This window comes from Ilyonectria robusta, assembly GCF_021365365.1.
Source record: "Ilyonectria robusta strain PMI_751 chromosome Unknown BGZ61scaffold_16, whole genome shotgun sequence".
NCBI classification, from domain to species: domain Eukaryota; kingdom Fungi; phylum Ascomycota; class Sordariomycetes; order Hypocreales; family Nectriaceae; genus Ilyonectria; species Ilyonectria robusta.
In genome coordinates, this window is record NW_025764450.1 from 19275 (window position 1) to 38648 (window position 19374).

The window sequence follows — 19374 nt, forward strand, 5'->3', positions numbered from 1 at the left end:
TCAAAGCTGGTTGAGGTTTGGAGAAGCTCACGTTGCGACAAGGCTGAGGCGCAAGTGTGGCGCTTGCTGTGGCGTTCTTTCACCAGCCACACTTTGCGGAACCAATCCATCGACCAATGCGAACCACGCTGGTTCCGTAAATATCAGAACCTTGCAGGTTATAAACATGGCCAGTTTCGTCGAAGAAGGAAAAAATTACATCTTCCAAACAGCCTGAAAATGGCAGACTCATTTTACATAAAACAAACATTGCAGCTGCAATAGCTTTTGTAGCGAAGGATACAGGGTAGGGTCGGACGAACTGACAGACGTTCTTAAAGAGGCTGGACACCTGATACAGAACATTCGGCGTCCTTAAGGATGATACCCACATTAATTATGAAAAGATATCATTCAAACTATAATGCTTGCTATTTCCAACTCGATTCAGACGGTCCAAAACAAGCCCCAACCAAAGGCTTTTTATGCTCCTCGATTGAAACGAGCCCATCCGAAAAGGTTCTTGCCGCCATTGTAAACCGAACGCGACCCGTTCTACACAGCGAGCAGACTCACTCATAATGCTTGTAAGTATTTTTAACTAACCCATTGGAAATGGCGGTATAAATACAAGTCTAAAGCCCTATTCCAGCTTAACCCACTGGGAGCCCGGCTTGAGATCCAGTCACGCCAAATGAAGAGGTTAGGCACGGACAGCCAAGATTAGCGGAAGCAATTATTCAAAGCCTGGCCGAGAAAGCCAGTGGTGGAGCGGAAGAGCTGAGGAAGAGTTTCCCTGAGCGATGTGAACTGCTGGCCGTGCATCAACACTCGGATACTAAACACAGCGGCCGCTGGCAGCCCCACGAAGTTCACAAGGGAGAACAACAACAAATCCAAGTTCTGAGCCTTCCACCATGGCATGCGCATATCAGCTGTTTGCAGGTGCATTGGTCGGGCGACTCGTAACTCAGAGTCATACATAACCTCCTCGATCAGACCGGCGGCGAGGTGCTTCCTTCGAGATGCGGTACGTGCGATATTCTCCATACGCTCGACATTGCGCATGAAGGATTCGTTCGTTTCTTCGTTCAACAACGTAGATATGTGAGCGGCAACTTCTTCAGCTGTAAATGTGTTCTTCTCCAGCTGCAACCCCACCCCTGCTTGCTCCATTCGTACACCGTTGGCAAGCTGGTCGAAAACAAAGCCTAGTACTATCACGGGTATGCCGTGGTACACCGCTTCGTTTGCTGAGGAGCCGCCGGCGTGAGTGATGAAGACTCTAGTGTTTGGGTGGTCCAGTATGGCGCGCTGCGGTGCGAATCTGGGGACCAGGAACTCCGGCACAGCCCCGTCAACCAATTCGCCCAAGGTGAAAGACTTTCCTTTGGCTCTGGAAACGGTTTGCCCGCGATCCAATCTGTCAACATTGGCCTTGTTTAAAGCCCACACTACGCCGTTCACAGAACCAGCATCAAGTGCTTGGACCAACCCGGCGAGTAACTTTTCAAAAGCTGGCTTCGGCAGCACAATATTGGTGCCGAGGGCGACGTAAACAGTCCGGTTGTGAGCCTCAAGGAACCTGGCATGTCGCTCATCAAGGCCAGGATACTCATCTGCTAGGATAGGTCCCACGGCGGCCACGAGCGGTGGCAGGTCCTTAGGAGTCTCGAGGCCAAAGAATGAGTTGACGAGCACAAGATGGTGTGGCCTAGGACCGCCAGGTAACATGGGGTACTTGGCACCATTCTTCCGGCGGAGATTGGTAAACCAGGCCATCCAGGTAACAAAGTGAGGCACCGCCCAAACCACAGCCAGTTCATTGCGCAGTCGTGACCACAGCGAAGCATGCTCCGAGGTCAGAGTCACATCAACCTGGAAGCCAGGTTGGCCGGGAATGTACGGTGCCGGCGCAAGCAGGTACGGCATCTGTGGCCAGACGAGTGCGATGGGGATATCGAACTCGAGCATCATATCTTTGGCAAGGGCCTCGGCGAAGAAGTCGGCGAGGATAAAGTCGGGCCGTGTCTTGGGGTCGATGCAGAGTTCCTTCATACGCTTATACGTCGCAGGCCAGAAAGAGTCCCAGAGGTACTTGGACTTCCACATACGGGAACTTCCAAGCGCGTCCTCTACCTTTAGATCGACCATGCGCTCCCAATGCTCACGGAACTGCTCTTCCGTTGGACCAGGCCCGAGGTTGCAGACGGTCTTGATGAAGCCATAATTCTTGGTCCAGACCTCCTGTCCGTCGTGGGTAGCAAACTGGATTGTGTGTCCCCGATCGGCGAGGACTCGACAGATGTCCAAGACAGGTGCTATTAGCAACTCATGTCAGTGGTCTATTCGTGGTTGCTCAATAATGGTCCATACCGGCGTGTGTAAAACCGCCTGATGTCACTAGTGCCAAAATCGTCCTTTTGGGGGTATCTGGACTCATCATGCGTCTGGGGTAAGAGGTATGTTGAAGCTTGGGAAATTAATTGTCTGCATTGCGAGGGTTATGCGCTATAATGTAAGACTATGCTTCGGGCTTTACCGGCTGCGACATTTTGGTCGTACGAGACCTCACGGTCTCATGATCGAGGACGCAGGGGGATTACCGCGCCGCAAACGAGTAATTACGTATCATATAGGCTGTATCCACCTCGAAGGATTCTTGTTGGAATTTAAAAGCCCATAGGAGGCGGGTTCCTCAAACCCGCGCAGCCGAAGCAGAAATCGGAACTATTTGGATCAACCAGGTTTTGGAGAGTGGCTGCACTACAAATTGAGCTGAAATAGCAGATAAACGAATCTGTCTTTAGATATATCTTGGAAATTAAGGTATTTCTGGCGAGATTCAGTCAACTCTCGGATGATTTCCCAGTCAAATGGATTACCCTGGAAAATTCCACAGATAGCAAGTTTATTCTATGAAGGCTACGGCGTGGAGAACTCTCAGGCTGTTTCGTTCCATTGAAAATGTGTCCCAAGAATTTACCAACAGGCATAAGCTCCAGAATGATATACCTGCAATGACTTCGAGAGCATTAAGTCCCGATCCAGTTTTGGAACCTAAATCCTGGAAGAAGTTCAACTTCTGGAAAGCTCTTGGCTTTGCGATTTGTTCCTCTGGATCTGTCAGTCTCTCCCAATTTCTCATGCACAATTCCACGAAACCTCGCTAACTTTGATCCGGGCCAGTGGGATGGATAGGTTACATCTCTCGCCTAGGCATGACCAGCAGTGGTTCCCTCGGTTCAGTCTGGGGTTGGGTATTCTTACGCTTGCCACTTCTCTAACAGAGTATGCCAGGTAACTATTCGATTCGTTCACCCCCTGGTTCAGCATCGTTGGCCTTTGGCTTGGGTCTTTATCTGCTGGCATGTCTGTCGCAGTCCAAGCACAAGCATACGCCGCCGTTTCTTCGGATTACACACCGGTGACATGGTACAATTTCCTGGTATGCCACACAATGACTAAAGACACACTAGCATCACCACCGATAATAAATATTAGATCAAATTCGGGGGTTTGGCCTGCTGGCTCGTCATGTATATTTTCTCCAACCCCTTTTGCACTGGATGAACCAGTTGAGTACGTCATACTCGCCAAAGCTGAATCGATCCCTGACCGATTTGGACATGTAAACAGTGTCTGACTTGATTGAACTACGACACTGAACTATGCCCTAGTTATTGGGATTCATTTCACCGGTTTTGTGCTAGTAATTGGACTTTTGACCGGCACTACAAAGAACAAGCACGACGCAGAATATGTCTTTACCATTTTTCAGAACCTCACTAGATAGGAAAGTGACTTTGTGTCCTGGTAGGCCAGCCTCCTTTCATCACCCTATGCCCTCTTCTCTCTTTTCACGGCTTGCCACTTTGCGGAAGAGATACCCAATGCCGCCGTAGTGGTACCACGTGCCAGTAAGTCGTTCCGTTTTGAATGGCTTTCTCTGTTCAAAAAGTTCCCAATAATATTGAAGGCTTTTTGCAACGCCATCACCGCTTCCCCCCTGATAATCGCTATCTTATTCTGTATCGGCGACGCCTCCTCAGTCTTGGCGTCTCCAATTGGAACTATGAGCCCGTTGACATAAATCGTGATCAACAGCACAGGCAACGTCGGTGTCTCCGTCTTCCTCCATAATAGATTCCACATCCGGCCAGACCACATCTATCTTCGGATCGTTTACTTAATGTCAGATATGGAGGCTGCATTGCGACAGATGCAGGCCGGAACCCATATTGGATGACTCATTTTCTTCCCATAACCCGGGGATCAGGTCAAGGTTATTTCTCGCGCCCGGGCTGTGAACTTGGCGAGTAATTCCAGCACGCACATAATCACCGGTGGTCTCGGTGGTCTCGGTTGCGCCATCGCACTCCGGATGGTGCAGAAGGGAGCCAAGAATATTGTCTTCGTTTCTCGGAACGCCCAGTCGTATCCTGGTGCCGCTTCGCTTGTCCAGCAGGCCAAAGACGATGGTTGTAATTTGCAAGTTCGCAGTTGCGAGGTGTGGATGAAACAGTCTGCGGGAGCTTCTAGAGGACTGCGCTAGACTACGCTTCCCAAGGTCGCGGGCAAGATGAATTTACATAAACACCTCCCCAACCAGTCTTTCTTCATTATGCTATCGTCCTGTGCTGGCGCCTTCGGTCATTTGTCTCAGGCCAACTACAATGCTGGAAACACATCCGGAATGCCCTTGCTCGACACCGGACCTCAGTCGGCATGCCCGCCGTATCGATCGACCTAGCTGTAGTTAAGTCAGCTGGGTTTGTAGCTGGGGCAGATGCCGCAGAGTGAGCGCATTCCGAAGAGTTTAGGCGAGGATGTCCTCGAAATTGACCACGTCCTGGGGATCATCGAGACTGCCATCCGAGAGCCGTTGCGGGCCTCCTGATGATAGTCAGATCGTCAGCTGCCTGGCTCGTTACGGGTCCATCATTGAAGGCTCAGCAAGTAAGCGAGATCGCCGATTCGCAACGGTGAGGATGTCGGACCGGACTACCGTCTCAGATAGACTAGCAGCAGAGAATACGGCATATGCCACCACTGTGCTGATCCAGACGCTTTCAAGTAGCGGTGTTTCGCTGGTGGATGCGGTGTAGGCGATGATCGCTCAGGCGATCATTGGCAAGCTAGCAGAGATTTTCAATATTGCGATGGCCGAGATCGACGCCACCTTGCCAATGTCGCACTACAGTGTCGACTCGTTGGTCGTAGTAGAGTTGAGAAACCGGCTGGGAAGTGCCGCATATGCCAATGTACCCATCTTCACCATTCTCCAAACCCCCTCACTCACCGAATTTGCCTCATTGGTGGCCTCAACTAGTGAGTTTTTGAAGATAGAGGTGTAAGGAGGGTATGGAGTAAATATACATGTTTAGCTAGAAAAATATCTCAGCGGAATAGAACGGTACGCAAACCCGCTTTGATCCACGGCAAAGCGACTGTGGTCACTGGACTAATGCAAACGTATATTGACTATACTAGGGAGGTTCGGGATAGCAGCTTACCAAATTGCGAGGGTATATGGCTGGACATGTAACCCAAAAAAGCAACAGGGCTAGAGGGGTTGTGGTGGTTTGTATTGCTATTGCTTGAACGAATTCTGGAGAGACTTTTCTATATGCGTTGGATGTTCCTTATCTCCTTCTCTACGGTGGAGCTGTCTCAATTCGGGCCTTTGGCGTGCCTCTAGTGGTGGGCCTGCCCCTTGCAAAAACAAGCATTTCCAGGGAAGATCCAAACAAGGATCATTTGCCACCAACGCGACCGGGCTGACGAAGAAACAGGAGATCGGACAAGGAGTGGTTTCATTTTTTGTTATTGATTTCTATCTAATTTAACACCTTCTAACGCCTGTTCTAATGTGATCCGTTGACAAAGAAACAGCAAGGCCAAGCTTTTTGTTTACGGGGCTTGACCCACGGTTTCGTCGCTGTTCGAGTAAAACGACGCCATGCAAAGACTAATCGAGATGTTAGCTGGTGATCGCATTTCATTGGAAGTATCAACCTCAAGATGGCAGTGGAGGAGGCAAGAGCTTACCTGAATGAATCATGCTGTCGTCCGGAGGCCGTTGCCACCAATTTCGATTCCAGTTCTTCGATGCTGACGCTTGAGCTTTGGGTATATGAAAATGATTGTTCGAGTCGTCTGTGAATCGTGTCGAAGGACTTGGTGTTGGTTTGGCAGGCCCGGTTCCGAGTTTATTTATTCCAGGTCGATTCCGGAGACGGTGGGGACGTGAGAGTCACCAGCGCGAGGCTGGAAAGAAGGGAAAGGATGAGCGGCAGCCAGAGTGGCGCAAGCGATGGCGATGATGGCGGAGGCGTTCATTTTGATGTTGTTGTGAGGAAACGATGTTTATGGATTGAGTTGTAGGTGGGAAAGACTGGGTTTTCGTGTCCGAAATGGTAGAGTATGGAAGAGATGGGATGAAAGATGGAAAGACTGTTTGACCTTGCTCGCAGAGCTTGGGAAGGAATGTTATTTGAGTGATTGTGTTCAGAGTGAGTGGGTTGGATTGGAATGTTTTCGGGTTCGATAGGTGGCCGGAACCTCGCTTTTGACCGCAACGGGCCATCGGGTGAAAGCCACTGTCTCGAACCACTCGTCGTCACCGCAAGGGGCGTCGTCACCAGCTTCGTGTCGTGGGGTAGAAACAGGGGGGATCAGCCATACGTCTCCATCCCCACTTGGGCCGAACGCCTCTAACAGGCTCACAACCCCCTACGCATGCGGGTTTATTGAGGGTCATAGCTGGTGATGTTTGACAGAGAATGATTGACAGAGACTGAAAGATGTGGGCGCCCGACGAATGGAAGTGCCGTCTCACCCGCTCGTGGCAGACTTTGCATTGTTTGTGGTTTGGTCGATCCCGCTGCGTTTACAAATTCTGAAACGCCTCCCCGGACCAGATGATAGCGGCTCTGGCTCTGTGAGCGCGTCGACCCCGGGAGTCGTCCGTCCTAGGAGTAGTCCGTTCTGGCTGTGCTACGCGTACCGACCAGCTTGCCATGCAATCCTAGTGATCATCACGGGGGGAATTAACCCAACAGTAGGCCTCCCGAAGATGCAGGACCCGCCTCGACGGCCCTGCGCTAGATTGCCGGGTCGTCGCCGGGCTAGAGACGTAGGTACTACGCGGCAGAGCGGCGCGGTTGGAGATGATGCAGTGGCGTAGACAGAGGGATGCGTAGGAGGTGAAGGACGAGAGCTCATGGCAGGAATTGGATGAGGCGTCTGGCTGACGATGGTAGATTAAGTCTGACCAAGTCGACTGACATCCCGGGAATGGGGAAGCTTACACAGAAACTCTACGCGTACAGAGCACAGTCGCTCATATCCCTGCCCAGTTGCTCGTCCTTCGTCTTTCCGTATCCACATTGCCATCCGTTCATCGTCTCGCTTATCGTTATCGTATTCACTCATGAAGTAAGAAAGCTTTACGCGGATGTGATCCAGCCCTGCACCATCGAGTTGTGGAGTTGGCTCGTAGACGTCTATCGTGGGTTTAATGCAATATCAATTTCGACCAATAAGCCTGGGAATAGGTAGATATAATAGTAGTAAATTTGATGCGCAACAATTGTTTGATCGTTTTAAGATCAGCTGATCTTTTCTAAGGATGACTCAAAGGCAGGAGGGAGGCTGCAATATAATACACTGTAGAGTGTTGAGAACTGCCCAAATTCACAACCACAGACCTCAGGGCTAAGCAGCGTTCTTGGTTCCATCGCCATTGCTTCACTATGTCGAAATTAACAAAAGAAGGCCTCGCGGCTTTGCTCGCTGGGCTCGGCGCAGATGCGATCCCAGCTGCCGCTGATCTCCCCGCTGTGCACATCCAAAGTCGACCAACCGACATCTATCGTGCGTATGTCGTCGATATCCTGGCAAAAGCAACCGATTGCGAAACCTCACTCATCTGCGACGCCGTACAATCGTCGAATACGCTTCCCCACGGTGACTTTTTATTGACGGTACCCCGTTTGCGAATCAAGGGAAAGAAGCCAGACGAGCTGAGCGCCGAGCTTGCGGCGAGCTTTGATGGACATCCGCTGCTTCAAAAGCCGGTGCCTAGCGGGATCCATCTACCGATCTTCTTCGCTCCACGATCTCTCCCACGACTCCTCCTCCCGTATATTTTCCAGCGAGGCAATTATTACGGACATGACTCGGTCGTTGGCCTCCGCGACCCATCCGCGCCCCATCTCGGCCGCAAGAAGGTCATCGTCGAATTCTCATCGCCCAACATCGCCAAGGAGTTCCATGCGGGGCATCTGCGCAGCACCATCATTGGTGCCTACATCGCGAACCTGTACAAGAGCATGGGCTGGGATGTGGTCAAGGTAAACTATCTCGGCGACTGGGGCAAGCAGTTTGGCCTTCTCGCCGTCGGCTGGGCACGCTTCGGATCCGAGGCAGAGCTGGCTCGCGCGCCCCTCAATCACCTGCTCAGTGTCTACGCTCGTATCAGTGCCCTCTTCAAGCCGGAACAAGACGCCAGCAAGCGCGCCCGTGACCAAGGTCTTGACACCGCCGAGATTGAATCGCAAGGGCTATTCGCCGAGCGCAACGCCTTCTTTTCCCGTGTGGAAAATGGAGACCTGGAGGCAGTTGCGTTGTGGGAGCGCTTTCGCCGCATCAGCGTCCAACAGTACGAGTTGATGTATTCCCGTCTCAACATCGAATTTGATGTGTATTCTGGAGAGTCACAGGTTCAAACTACCTCCATGGAAGCAGTGGAGAATCTCCTTTGGGAGAAGGGTGTGTACGAAGAGAGAAATGGGTCATGGGTGATCGATTTCGAGAAGCACGGCTCTAAAGGCCTTGGCTTTGTTGTCGTGCGTGGACGCACAGGAACCACTACCTACCTCTTGCGAGATGTTGCTGCCGCGATTGAACGAGAGCAACTGTACAAATTCGACAAGATGATCTATGTCGTCTCCACGGAGCAGGACCTTTACTTCAAGCGTCTCTTCAAAACCCTTGAACTCATCGGGCGCGCAGATCTGGCTTCCTGCTTGCAGCACATCAACTTTGGCAAGGTGGAGGGCATGTCTTCGCGACTCGGCAATGCCAAGTTGCTTGGTGACATTCTCGACCAATCCAATGAAGCAATGCACGAAGTGATGCGCCGCAATACCCAGAAATACGCCCAGGTTGTCAATCCGGGGGCGGTTGCTGAAGCTGTAGGCATCTCCGCAGTCATGGTGCAGGACATGTCGGGCAAACGTATCCACAACTACGAGTTCGACATGGCTCGGATGACGTCCTTTGAGGGCGACACTGGTCCTTACTTGCAGTATTGTCACGCCCGTCTAAATTCCATTTTGCGCAGGGCAGAACTCACCAGCGGGGATCTTGCTGCCTACCTGGCTGACAACCCAGTCGCGCTGGAAACAGATCTCGCCGAGAAACAGCATTGCGTCGACCTTTTGCGATTGATGGCCCAGTACCCCGATGTTACCGCCACGGCCCTGGGGAACCTTGAACCATCCACGATATTAACCTACTTGTTTCGTTTGGCACACCAGCTCTCGTCCTGCTATGACGTGTTGCAGGTTGTGGGTGCTGAAGGAGGTCGAAACGTGATGCTTGCCCGTGCGGCCCTTTACGAGGCAGCTCGTCAAGTGTTGGAGAATGGGATCAAGTTGCTTGGGCTGAGCCCTGTCGAGAGGTATGACCCTGTTGCGCTTACTAGTCGCTCCCGTTCTTGGCATGGCCATCTTGCGCTAACCGTTGATCTAGGATGTGATGCTGAACTTCGGCCATGGTAGAGGATTTCTGAATGATTAATGGCGCTTGGTAGGGAGTAGTTCGGGTTATTATGGAGAAATGCGGGTTAGACATGGGAATTTTTAGCGTCTTACATAGTGTTCTCTTTCGTGGGCCAATAATCATGGCCATTGAGACATTGAATACCAATTATTTGCGACATTCGTTGTGACAGAAGATGGAGAAACGCTGGAGGTTTTTTGATCTGAAGAACAGTCTCCCCTACCGCCAGCGTTGTTGTGGCTTGGACCGATGACACTCACTGTCAATCCACTCTGTTTCGACCAGTTTCAGCAGGAACATTAGCGAGCCAATGCCTCAAAAATAAGGAGCATATACCTCTATGTTCTATCGCCTCTACTTAGTGCCGAAGGCGATGCTTAGTGCAAATTCTTAGTGGGCTCAAATATGCATGCGTATTGCCTTGGTCGAAAGCAAGTTTACTACCGTTTTATTTATGTCTTAGACTTATATCTGCTAATTGTAGGTACGAACAGTAAGTACAGAGCACGGCATGAAGCTTGGGGCCCAGATGCAGCCACAGCCAAGCCAAATGCGGAACATCTCCACGCCGGGCTGGCCAATGGGAAACTCCAGAGCTCGGGCTGGTGCCTTGCCACTCGCTCCCGTCGCATTCACCAGCACCGGACGCGGAATGATTGCTGACGCCTAGATTCATCTCCTCAACCATTTCCCCGAGGGCTCTTCAGTTGCACACAAAGTTTCTGTTGCGACTCACATCCCATTTCAACGCATCGCCATGTATTCTTCCTCGCTGCTCCGGCTGGCCGCAGCTGCCCTCGCGCTCGCCGCCCACTCGCATGCGGCCCGCACGGGTGACGACGACGACTTCGACGACACTCCCCTGCCGCTCGTCATCTGGCACGGCCTCGGCGATGCCTTCAACGCCGACGGCATCAGGCAGGTAGGCGCCCTGGCCGACGCGATCCACCCGGGCACCTTTGTGTACACCATCGCCCTCGGCGCCGACGCCAACGCGGACCGCCGGGCCACCTTCTTCGGCAACGTCACCGCCCAGCTCGACTCGGTCTGCGAAGCGCTGGCCGCCCATCCCATCCTCTCCACGGCCCCCGCCGTCGACGCCATCGGCTTCTCCCAGGGCGGCCAGTTCCTGCGCGGCTATGTCGAGCGTTGCAACTTCCCTCCCATCCGCAGTCTGGTCACCTTCGGCAGCCAGCACAACGGCATCTCCGAGTTCCGCGACTGCGGCGACGCCGACTGGCTGTGCAAGGGCGCCATGGCCCTGCTGCGCTTCAACACCTGGAGCAACATGGTCCAGTCGCGCCTCGTCCCTGCCCAGTACTTCCGCGACCCGCAGGACTACGACTCCTACCTGGAGAACTCCAACTTTCTTGCTGACATCAACAACGAGCGCGAGCTCAAGAACGCCCAGTACAAGGAAAACATTGCCAAGTTGACCAACTTTGTCATGTACATGTTCGAGGACGACACCACTGCCATCCCCAAGGAGTCGTCCTGGTTCGAAGAGGTCAATGGCACCGAGATCACCCCTCTGCGTGCCCGCAAGATGTACCAGGAGGACTGGATCGGCCTCCGTGAGCTCGACCGCAAGGGAGGCCTCAAGTTCCGCTCTGTCACCGGCGAGCACATGCAGATTACTGAGCAGGTCCTCAACGACACCATGATCGACTTCTTTGGCCCTTACAAGAGAAGCTTTGATTCTGATGCCACTGCCCCTGATGCCGTCTTCGAGTCTGAGGAGCTGTAGGTTTGTGACTGTATTCATTGTGATTTATATTGGGAATATGCTTTGGAATCGAATTGGAATGTACATGGGAATCATGGGTCAGGCTAGCGTGTAAACACATCATCAATAACAATCTGCAACGCAAAGTCTGCAATTCTATGTATTTTCCACCCTTTCAACGCCCAACACCAATGCCTGATTATGCGAGGTATCAATCCATAGCTTTCTTTGCCACCACCTTCTGCTTTCGAAGCCTGCTCTTGCGGTCCGAAATCTGCTTGTCTAGCTTGTTATCGTCACCCTCGGGCAGCAGCAGCTGCTTCTTGGCCTTCTTCTTGGGCGCGGGCGACTCGGCCTCCGATGTGCCGTCAAGCGACTTCCTCTTCTTGCCAATGTTGGCCTTCTCGGCCGCCTTGATGGCCTTGGTCTCCTCGTCCTCGGCGATGACGTCCTTGTCGTCCAACCAGAGCTCATCGGTCAGCCAGATGGGCAGGGCGGTGGACTCGGGGCCCTTGATATAGATGCTCTTCATGTTCCGCCACTTCTGGGGAACCCACTTCTCGACTAGGGCGGTGGCCACGGCCTCGACGTTGGCGGCCACTTGCTCGGGCGTCCAGTTGGAGTAGCCGACGCGGACGGCGGTGTTGGTTGTGGGGGCCAGGCTGACGAGGGCCGAGCCGAGAGCCTTCTCAACCTCCTTGGCAATGTCGGCGGGTGTGCCGGCGTTGACGGTTCCCTCCGTCTTCGTTCGCTTCGTCCGCTTGCCGTCCACCTTAGGGGCCTTGGCCTGCAGCACCACTGGGATGGGTCGCTTCTGTGTACTCTTGAAGAAGGTCTTGCCGAGGACCTTGGGTAACCGGTTGATGATGCGGTCGTCGCCGAGGAAGACATCGTGCTCCGAAAAGAGCTTCCTCTGTGCCTCGTACTGACCGTACTTGGCCTTGAGCTTGCCAAAGTCGATGACTCGGGTGATGCGCTTGGAGAGCTCGGCGGGGAACTCCTCCGAGGCGACAATTTCCTTGTAGGCACGCTGGGGCTCGGCAGTGATGAGGCAGATGGTAATCGACTCGTCGGTGTTGAGAGAGTGCGGCAGCGCAATCTTGCCGGGCTGGAGGCGGGCCTTGTCGGCGATGTGGCGCTTGGTGGTCAAGGTCAACCAGATGGGGGTCTCGAGCGGCTCATCGTCATCCTCGAGGAGGTTGCGCTTGGTGGCTTCCTCCTGCTTCTGCTTGGACGCCTTCTTGATGTGTGCCAAGAGAGCCTTGGAGGCTTTCAGGGTCTGCGGATTGGTCAGCGACACGGTCGACGAGCTATCACGGCGACAAGACAAACCTGGTCGGGGTTAATTGAGGCCAGGGCAGAGGAGCCAGCGGCAACAACATCTTTTGAGGGCGCCATTGTCGCGATCGCAAAATGTCTGTTGGATGGAGAATCTCGAGATCTTTTGATAGTGGGGGGCTCTTATCAGTGCTGGAAAATCCAAATTTTTTTCTACGGTCGGTGGTTGGGCGACCGGAATATGCAAGCGCCGAGCTCCGGTCTTGGCATTTGCCGCCACTCGGCCGGAGACTTTTGGCCCACTTGTCTCACTGACGGCATCACAAAGGAACCACCTTCGGAGACAAAATATACACAGCATCGTGCGAGTTCAACATCCCTGCAACTTGGTGGCTGATTTTCCGTGTCAAATTGTACCCGGAACCCAAATTTTGTAATACTTGCATTTCGGTGATGGCTCCGACACCACAGGACAAACGGGACACCCATAGGCGGGCCTCGTGTGAGCAATGCAGTGGGTCCCAACCCCCAAACCAACTTGACTACCTACTTTCACCGCTGACTGTAAAAGGACAAAAGAAGTTGAAATGTGACGGAGGGTATCCAGAATGTGGAAGGTGTGTTAATGCCGATGAAACTTGCAAATACTCTGCACGTCGTCCTATGGGCCGCCCCAAGAAACGAAAGGTCCAAGAGGACGAGGATCAGGCCAGTGCCACGACAAATAATGACACCCCTCCGTCATCGGGTGAAAGAGAAACTGTCCATGATTTGAGTGCGGGGATGAACTTTAGCGGGCTTGAGTTGTCACCTCAGGCCGCGTTTGATTCGGGCATCGGTTCAACTGATTGGGGGTATGTCGAATCTCGCCATCACGTCTCCACGGCGACTGTCCTCTAACTATATTCCAGATGTGACACTAGTGTCTCTGTAGACACAGACCCAGCACTCCTATGTATGGGCAACTCATCCGGGAAGCCGTCCTGCTCTTGTCTCGCAAGTCTCTATCTGTCCTTGGAGGAGATGCGGTCCGCAGACATCACCCCGTTTACGTCCGGGCTAGCCCAGCTTCGGACAGTTACTGGGAGAGCGGCAACCATTCTCGAGTGTCAAATCTGCCCGAGCGAGTTCGTTTGGGCCATGCAAAACTCCCAGTTGCTGAACACCCTACTTGTGTCGATTGCGGAGACTTATCGGAGACTTGTTACGTTCATTGAGGAGGAGGCCCAACGGGCGACCAACAACAACGAATCCAAGACATTTTTCATCAGTGAAACTCAGCCGGGAAATCCAGAAATGGAGATGAGAGATGGAAGCTACATTCCTCCCAGCTTTCCTCTCAGTCTCAGTCCCGAGAAGTGGAAGTTGCTCGCAAAGGAAGCCGTGAAGGCGGACGTTTTTGGCTCGCCCCATTCGACTTTCACTTCTTTCGCGAATTTACTGCAGTTGATGGAAGATAGACAGCTCGGATGGCATTCGGGTGCCTTGCCATCGTGCATCAGTGTGGGTCATCACCTTCATCACCATGCGCCCGACAAGGAACCTATGTGTGTGATGCTCGTCAGGCACACGAAAAGTCTCATCAACCAGCTTTCACTTGACAGTTGAGAGTCTCTTTGCCATAAATCGTGGAGTCAGACAGACGGGAATTTTTCAAGGGATAGGCGCAGTTAACACTTCGAGGACGCTCTTCCCCTGAACTATTGGGTGATGTGGGCTAGTCTTTGTCCATTTTTGCTGTGTCCTCATTCAGATGTTTTGAGAGCCACCAAAACGGTAGTCTAACAAGTCGACGTGAAATTTGCCCATTCCCGATCTACAGGCCTGACCAGAGGCGCACTACAACTGCCGAATTTATATGAGCAACAAGTAAAAGGACTGGGATCCTCACGCACCACCGGAGAGGATTGTTTTTAAAATAGGCGTTACTATAATGAAACAATACTCATTACCCTTGACATCTTATTTTCATGAAAAGCAATAGGTAGGGAGATTCGTTGCTCTTAATTTAGAGTGTTATTTTCCTTATTTTTAGTGAAGAACAATGCCTAATGACGTTATGGCTCTTACTTGTTGTTTAGGAGAATGACAATAACCAAGGAGGTCCATTCCTCTATTATTCTGACTGGTGCAAAGTCATCAAACTTCAATTCTCCATCACACCTTCCATTTGACTATCATGGGGGAGGACCAATGTATCTTGGAAACGATGAGACGACGAAACGATGAGACGACGAAACGATGAGACGACGAAATGATGAGACGACGAAATGATGAGACGACGAAACTTGAATTTTAATTCAATAGGTGTGTGTGCGAATAGCAATACTCCCATTTTGAGAGCTCTCGAGACAAAGCTTTTTCAAGTTAGGATCTGCCCCATAGAAAGAGCAGGCACGAGGCGGCCGTGGGTCGGAGGAAATGCGCAACCTCAGACCAGGAAGAGCGATGACGGTCCTCCCCCTGAGAGTCAAATGGAGGGCGTCACTGGGGATCAAATTTCCTATGACTTTGTACAAGTTAGAACAATAAGAACAATCAGAGCAACAGACCTCTTTAGCCATTGTCATTCCCCTCCCCTAAACAAGAGCCATAAACCTCATTAGGCATTATGCTTCATTAAAAATAAGGAAAATAAATGTCAACTCTCAGTATTTCTCATAAAATTCAAGTTTCGTCATCTCATCGTTTCTAAGATGTATTGCCGTTGGTCAACTGCCTCTCGCTTGACGCCATTTCTCTCCATGAATTGTCAATAACCATATCATGAACCCTGTCACAGAAATAAACAGCCCAGAAATCGTACTGAACCAGCCGACCCCAATAGTCTGAATCGCCGGCAAACACACAGCAGTTCCCGCAGCAGCGAAGAGGAATCTTGACAAATAATTCCCAGCCACAACCACAGAGCTCTGCCCCTTGTCTTGCATCACATCGATGCAATACGTGTTGAGACTCGGGATACAAAAGAGCTGCGAAAAACCTTGCAGAAACATGACGATGACCACAAAGGGGATACCCCCAAACCTTTTCTCCACGCTCCATCCATACAGGATCATGCATGCCGGCACTACCACGATCATGACCAGTATTGACGCCTTGAGACGATCCTCTGGAACTCTGCGTCCTCGCTTTTCAATGTTCCGGGCAACCGTATAATCCGACCAGCGGCCGCCGAAAAAGCTGCCAATGAGGTATCCTCCTCCGGGGGCTAAGTAGAAGAGAGCACCCTCGAGTGGTGATGTGAGGTCGAATCGTGGGTTCAAAACGTGTCGGATCGGTGTGAGTAATGAATATTGGTTCCAGATAAGGGCGGAGACTGCCAAAGCGGTGATCCAGAGGTTCGGGTAAATAACCAAGGGTCGAATTACCATCATCGGGTTGACGATGATCCCCAGCTCGATAACAAAGTTCCAGACTCCTCCTTCGGTGCTTATCGGCTTCATTTCGTGGATCGTCTCAGGTAGAAGAAATACCACCAGTACTGTGGCCAAGCATGAGAGCCCAGTCAGGATCCAAAAAATGACCCTCCACGATGTGAACGTGATGACAACTCCACCGAGCAAAGGCGCCATGGTTGGGCCAACCAAGATACCCGATAGAAACCAGCTCAGAGCCCGTCCACGTTCAGTCGGAGGATAAATATCTCCAATGACAACTGAACCCACGACTAGATACGCCGTTCCCTGGAACGCGGTAAGCATGCGGAAGGCGAAAAAGGCAGCCAAGTTGGGTGCCGCCGCTGTCCCGATGCTGCAGAATATGAGCATCACACTGCAGATGAGAAAGATCCAGCGGCGGCCGAAACAGTTGGAAAGCGGGCCCCAGAAGATGGGGCTGATAGCCATGAAGACGAAGAACATGGCATTCGAAATGTTGATGATGACACTGGTGGTTCCAAAAGCCAGGGCAATCTCGGGAATGGCCACGAGGAGGGCTGTCGAGCTGATGGGGGTAACGAACCCGCAAAAGCAAAGAGTGACGACTATCCCAAGTTTTCGCATTGGGCTAAATCGACTGTAGACATCGACTGTCTGGTCTTCCATGACAGTCTGTCCCTCCTCTCGGGCATCGTTGTTCTGGGGTTGGCTTGAGCCTATCGGACCGTCCAACTCCGTCGCTTCAAGTCGGGTTGAAGATCGAGCCTCGACACTCTCACCGCTTCCCTGATGAGCCGATTCTTCGGGCATGGTGGATGAGTCGGTGGTTTAAGTGGCTTCTCTGATGTTTCGAATAGTCCCTATCCGAGTCTTCAGGCCACTTCGGGTGTGATCAAATGTCGGCGGTGGCAATTGCTCAGGTACTTTGAAACTCCCCTGTCGCTGTCAACCATCGCAAAGATTGGGTAGGATGGAAAGAAGAATTCGATAACGCACAGTCAGAATGGAACCGTGACAGGTGCTCCATCCTTATAAAGAAGTATCTGCTCCGTAAATCGCTTAACATCTTCCATTCTGATTTGTTCTTCGGCAAAGCAACGCGATATCGGCGGATTGTGACTATTCCCGTCGGCCAAGATGAAAAAACCACCGAGACTCCACTCAAGTGCTACTCAAGTGGGTAAACTATGTACCGCGCCCTTGTCCGGAAACAAGTCCGGGGATATGTGGGCTCCTGACGTCAACTTATTTAATGTCACTCTCATTGGGTCTCATCATCTTTCACAAAAATGGAGTGCTTTCTGACAACTGGCCCGCATCTTGGCATGGTTGTTACTTTCGCAGTGCATCCCGGTGTCGAATTCTTGATGCGTATCAGCCGCTAGTTAGTTAGGGCTGCCGCAATTCCGAATTAGACGCACGGGGACTTTCTTTTGGATTAGATTTTATTCATACTACTAAGAGAATTTTTACAACATGGCACTGAGATAGACCCAGTTCTAGGTAACGAAGGAGATTAAAGTGGTTGAAAGAATGGTCGAGAGTTCCATATGCCTCCAAACGCCGCATATGCCTCATAGGACGGACTACTACATTTCTTGACACGGGTGGGCTGAGAATACTCACCTGGATCGTACGTCCACTCGCCAGAATAAGAAATCGATTCCCCAAGATACAAGAGTTTAAAATTGAGCTTTTCACGCGTAAGGCTCAGACCCCAGCACCTCAGAATCCAAAGAAGCCAAGACAACTTGTATGATCGTTTCAAGTAGATTATTTATTGTGTATGCTGCAAGCATCAACCCCGGACGTCAAACTTCCTTGATATGGTTGCATAGTTTCCCTCCTTGATATCATCACCAAAAGCTTCATCAAAGCCTACATGAAGACATCTAAGGTTATGACTCGTTAATACACTGCCTGGGTGTATTGTCTTCCGTCTCATCATTCTCAGCCAAGGACTTTTGTGATGTTGGCATCTCTTGGGCAGCTACTTCGTTCGCCGTCATTTCCCCAATAGCTGGACTTACACTAGGTACCGGCGGGACTGAGCCTTCCAACTCGTATTGTGGGCCCCGAGGAATACAGTCGGAGTGGAGTTGAGCCTTTTCGTATTTCGGCTCTTCTTGGGGTGGATCCTCTGGAGGGCCGATGTTCTTCTTCGGCCGTCGCCGACGCCAGAAAAACAAGGCAGCGAGGAGGACTATAATTACGACAACCACTGCAACGACTGGCCCAATTATCACAGCTTCTAGGACTTAGCGAGTGGTCCATGAGAGGCTGCAGTTGTTTTACCTTTGTTGGAATTGGAACCCGAGGGTTTGGGTTCGTCTGCCGAGCTTGTTTGCGAAGGGGCTGATACTGCATGTCAGACACATGATGTAAATGTTAAGCGTTGATGAGACCCTACACGGAGTTTTAGATAGATCTTCGAGACCAGGCTTAACCATTACAGTGTGGACTTTGCCAGTAGGATCGGTATAAATAAGGGGCGTGCAGACTGCGCAAGGGATATCTGAGTTGATTGTTGTTGTCGCTGGTGTAGAAGAATCTACGCCGTCGCAATAGGCTTGAAATTGCCGAAACTCTGGATCAATATAGTCATTGATCGTGTCCTTAGTGGCTTCCGAGTTGTCTTGTATGCAATAAGTGCAAAGCCGAAAGTATGTCATGAATGCAGAGCCCTGAGCACAAAGTGCCGGCGTCTTGCCTTCCGACAGCGCAATTTTGTATGCATTGTCTTTTGGGGTTTAGCATGATACTCTGACGGAAATATACAGTAAGGGAGCAAATGGGGGCCAATCTTACTGCAATCGTCATAGCATGCTGATGGAGTTATGGCTCGAGGAGAAAGAAACAAATTGGGAGGGGATGAGACTGACTCGCCAAGGGAATCGGTATCCCGAAATCGGAGGACATGGCGAACGAAAGCCATGATTACAAAACTCAGGCCTCTAACTTAAAAGAAATACTGAAAGAGAAATGGGAATCCGTAGACTGGTTCGACCCCGCTGAATTTATAATGCTTGACAGCTGATCAGGCTCTGTGTCTCGTCTTGGACCCCAACTTGTGGCTGCATTTGCAGATTGAAAACCAGTAAGGTCGGTGAAATTGGGATGACTGCATGCTGCAGTATTTCAGCTGAAACACCCATGCCCATCCATTCTTGCCAAATTTAGTTCATCCCTATGCCGTGAATCCAACTTGAATAACCTTTTTGT

General features: G+C 51.5%; 9 protein-coding genes across 9 annotated transcripts; 4 read left to right on the top strand and 5 right to left on the bottom strand.

Moving 5' to 3' along the window:
- Positions 1 to 366: 366 nt before the first annotated feature.
- Positions 367 to 2474, bottom strand: BGZ61DRAFT_424520 (uncharacterized protein). Its single transcript, XM_046243606.1, has 2 exons — positions 2356 to 2474; positions 367 to 2300 (listed from the first exon to the last, which is right to left on the bottom strand). The coding sequence occupies exons 1-2, from the start codon at positions 2423 to 2425 to the stop codon at positions 703 to 705; spliced, it is 1668 nt and encodes a 555-aa protein (XP_046101329.1). The 5' UTR covers positions 2426 to 2474; the 3' UTR covers positions 367 to 702.
- Positions 2475 to 4596: 2122 nt separating this feature from the next.
- BGZ61DRAFT_455831 (uncharacterized protein) lies at positions 4597 to 5557 on the top strand. The gene is made up of 2 exons (XM_046246431.1): positions 4597 to 5366; positions 5496 to 5557. Exon 1 carries the CDS (start codon positions 5091 to 5093, stop codon positions 5334 to 5336), a length of 246 nt encoding a protein of 81 aa, XP_046101330.1. The 5' UTR covers positions 4597 to 5090; the 3' UTR covers positions 5337 to 5366; positions 5496 to 5557.
- A 233-nt stretch (positions 5558 to 5790) lies between these two features.
- Positions 5791 to 6694, bottom strand: BGZ61DRAFT_455832 (uncharacterized protein). The gene is made up of 2 exons (XM_046246432.1): positions 6031 to 6694; positions 5791 to 5950 (listed from the first exon to the last, which is right to left on the bottom strand). The coding sequence occupies exon 1, from the start codon at positions 6566 to 6568 to the stop codon at positions 6236 to 6238; it is 333 nt and encodes a 110-aa protein (XP_046101331.1). The 5' UTR covers positions 6569 to 6694; the 3' UTR covers positions 5791 to 5950; positions 6031 to 6235.
- A 978-nt stretch (positions 6695 to 7672) lies between these two features.
- BGZ61DRAFT_424521 (arginyl-tRNA synthetase) lies at positions 7673 to 9878 on the top strand. Its single transcript, XM_046243607.1, has 2 exons — positions 7673 to 9667; positions 9739 to 9878. Exons 1-2 carry the CDS (start codon positions 7737 to 7739, stop codon positions 9743 to 9745), a joined length of 1938 nt encoding a protein of 645 aa, XP_046101332.1. The 5' UTR covers positions 7673 to 7736; the 3' UTR covers positions 9746 to 9878.
- Positions 9879 to 10525: 647 nt separating this feature from the next.
- BGZ61DRAFT_495834 (Alpha/Beta hydrolase protein) lies at positions 10526 to 11515 on the top strand (the record flags this gene model as incomplete). Its single annotated transcript, XM_046250945.1, has 1 exon — positions 10526 to 11515. One exon carries the CDS (start codon positions 10526 to 10528, stop codon positions 11513 to 11515), a length of 990 nt encoding a protein of 329 aa, XP_046101333.1.
- A 190-nt stretch (positions 11516 to 11705) lies between these two features.
- On the bottom strand, positions 11706 to 12892 carry BGZ61DRAFT_534872 (ribosomal protein L1p/L10e family-domain-containing protein; the record flags this gene model as incomplete). Its single annotated transcript, XM_046254199.1, has 2 exons — positions 11706 to 12773; positions 12827 to 12892. 2 exons carry the CDS (start codon positions 12890 to 12892, stop codon positions 11706 to 11708), a joined length of 1134 nt encoding a protein of 377 aa, XP_046101334.1.
- A 543-nt stretch (positions 12893 to 13435) lies between these two features.
- On the top strand, positions 13436 to 14380 carry BGZ61DRAFT_534873 (uncharacterized protein; the record flags this gene model as incomplete). The annotated part of the gene is made up of 2 exons (XM_046254200.1): positions 13436 to 13626; positions 13684 to 14380. 2 exons carry the CDS (start codon positions 13436 to 13438, stop codon positions 14378 to 14380), a joined length of 888 nt encoding a protein of 295 aa, XP_046101335.1.
- A 624-nt stretch (positions 14381 to 15004) lies between these two features.
- BGZ61DRAFT_455839 (major facilitator superfamily domain-containing protein) lies at positions 15005 to 17241 on the bottom strand. The gene has a single exon (XM_046246433.1). The coding sequence runs from the start codon at positions 16960 to 16962 to the stop codon at positions 15484 to 15486; it is 1479 nt and encodes a 492-aa protein (XP_046101336.1). The 5' UTR covers positions 16963 to 17241; the 3' UTR covers positions 15005 to 15483.
- An 809-nt stretch (positions 17242 to 18050) lies between these two features.
- Positions 18051 to 19087, bottom strand: BGZ61DRAFT_480474 (uncharacterized protein; the record flags this gene model as incomplete). The annotated part of the gene is made up of 4 exons (XM_046249193.1): positions 18051 to 18382; positions 18448 to 18513; positions 18563 to 18787; positions 18961 to 19087. The coding sequence occupies 4 exons, from the start codon at positions 19085 to 19087 to the stop codon at positions 18051 to 18053; spliced, it is 750 nt and encodes a 249-aa protein (XP_046101337.1).
- Positions 19088 to 19374: the final 287 nt, after the last annotated feature.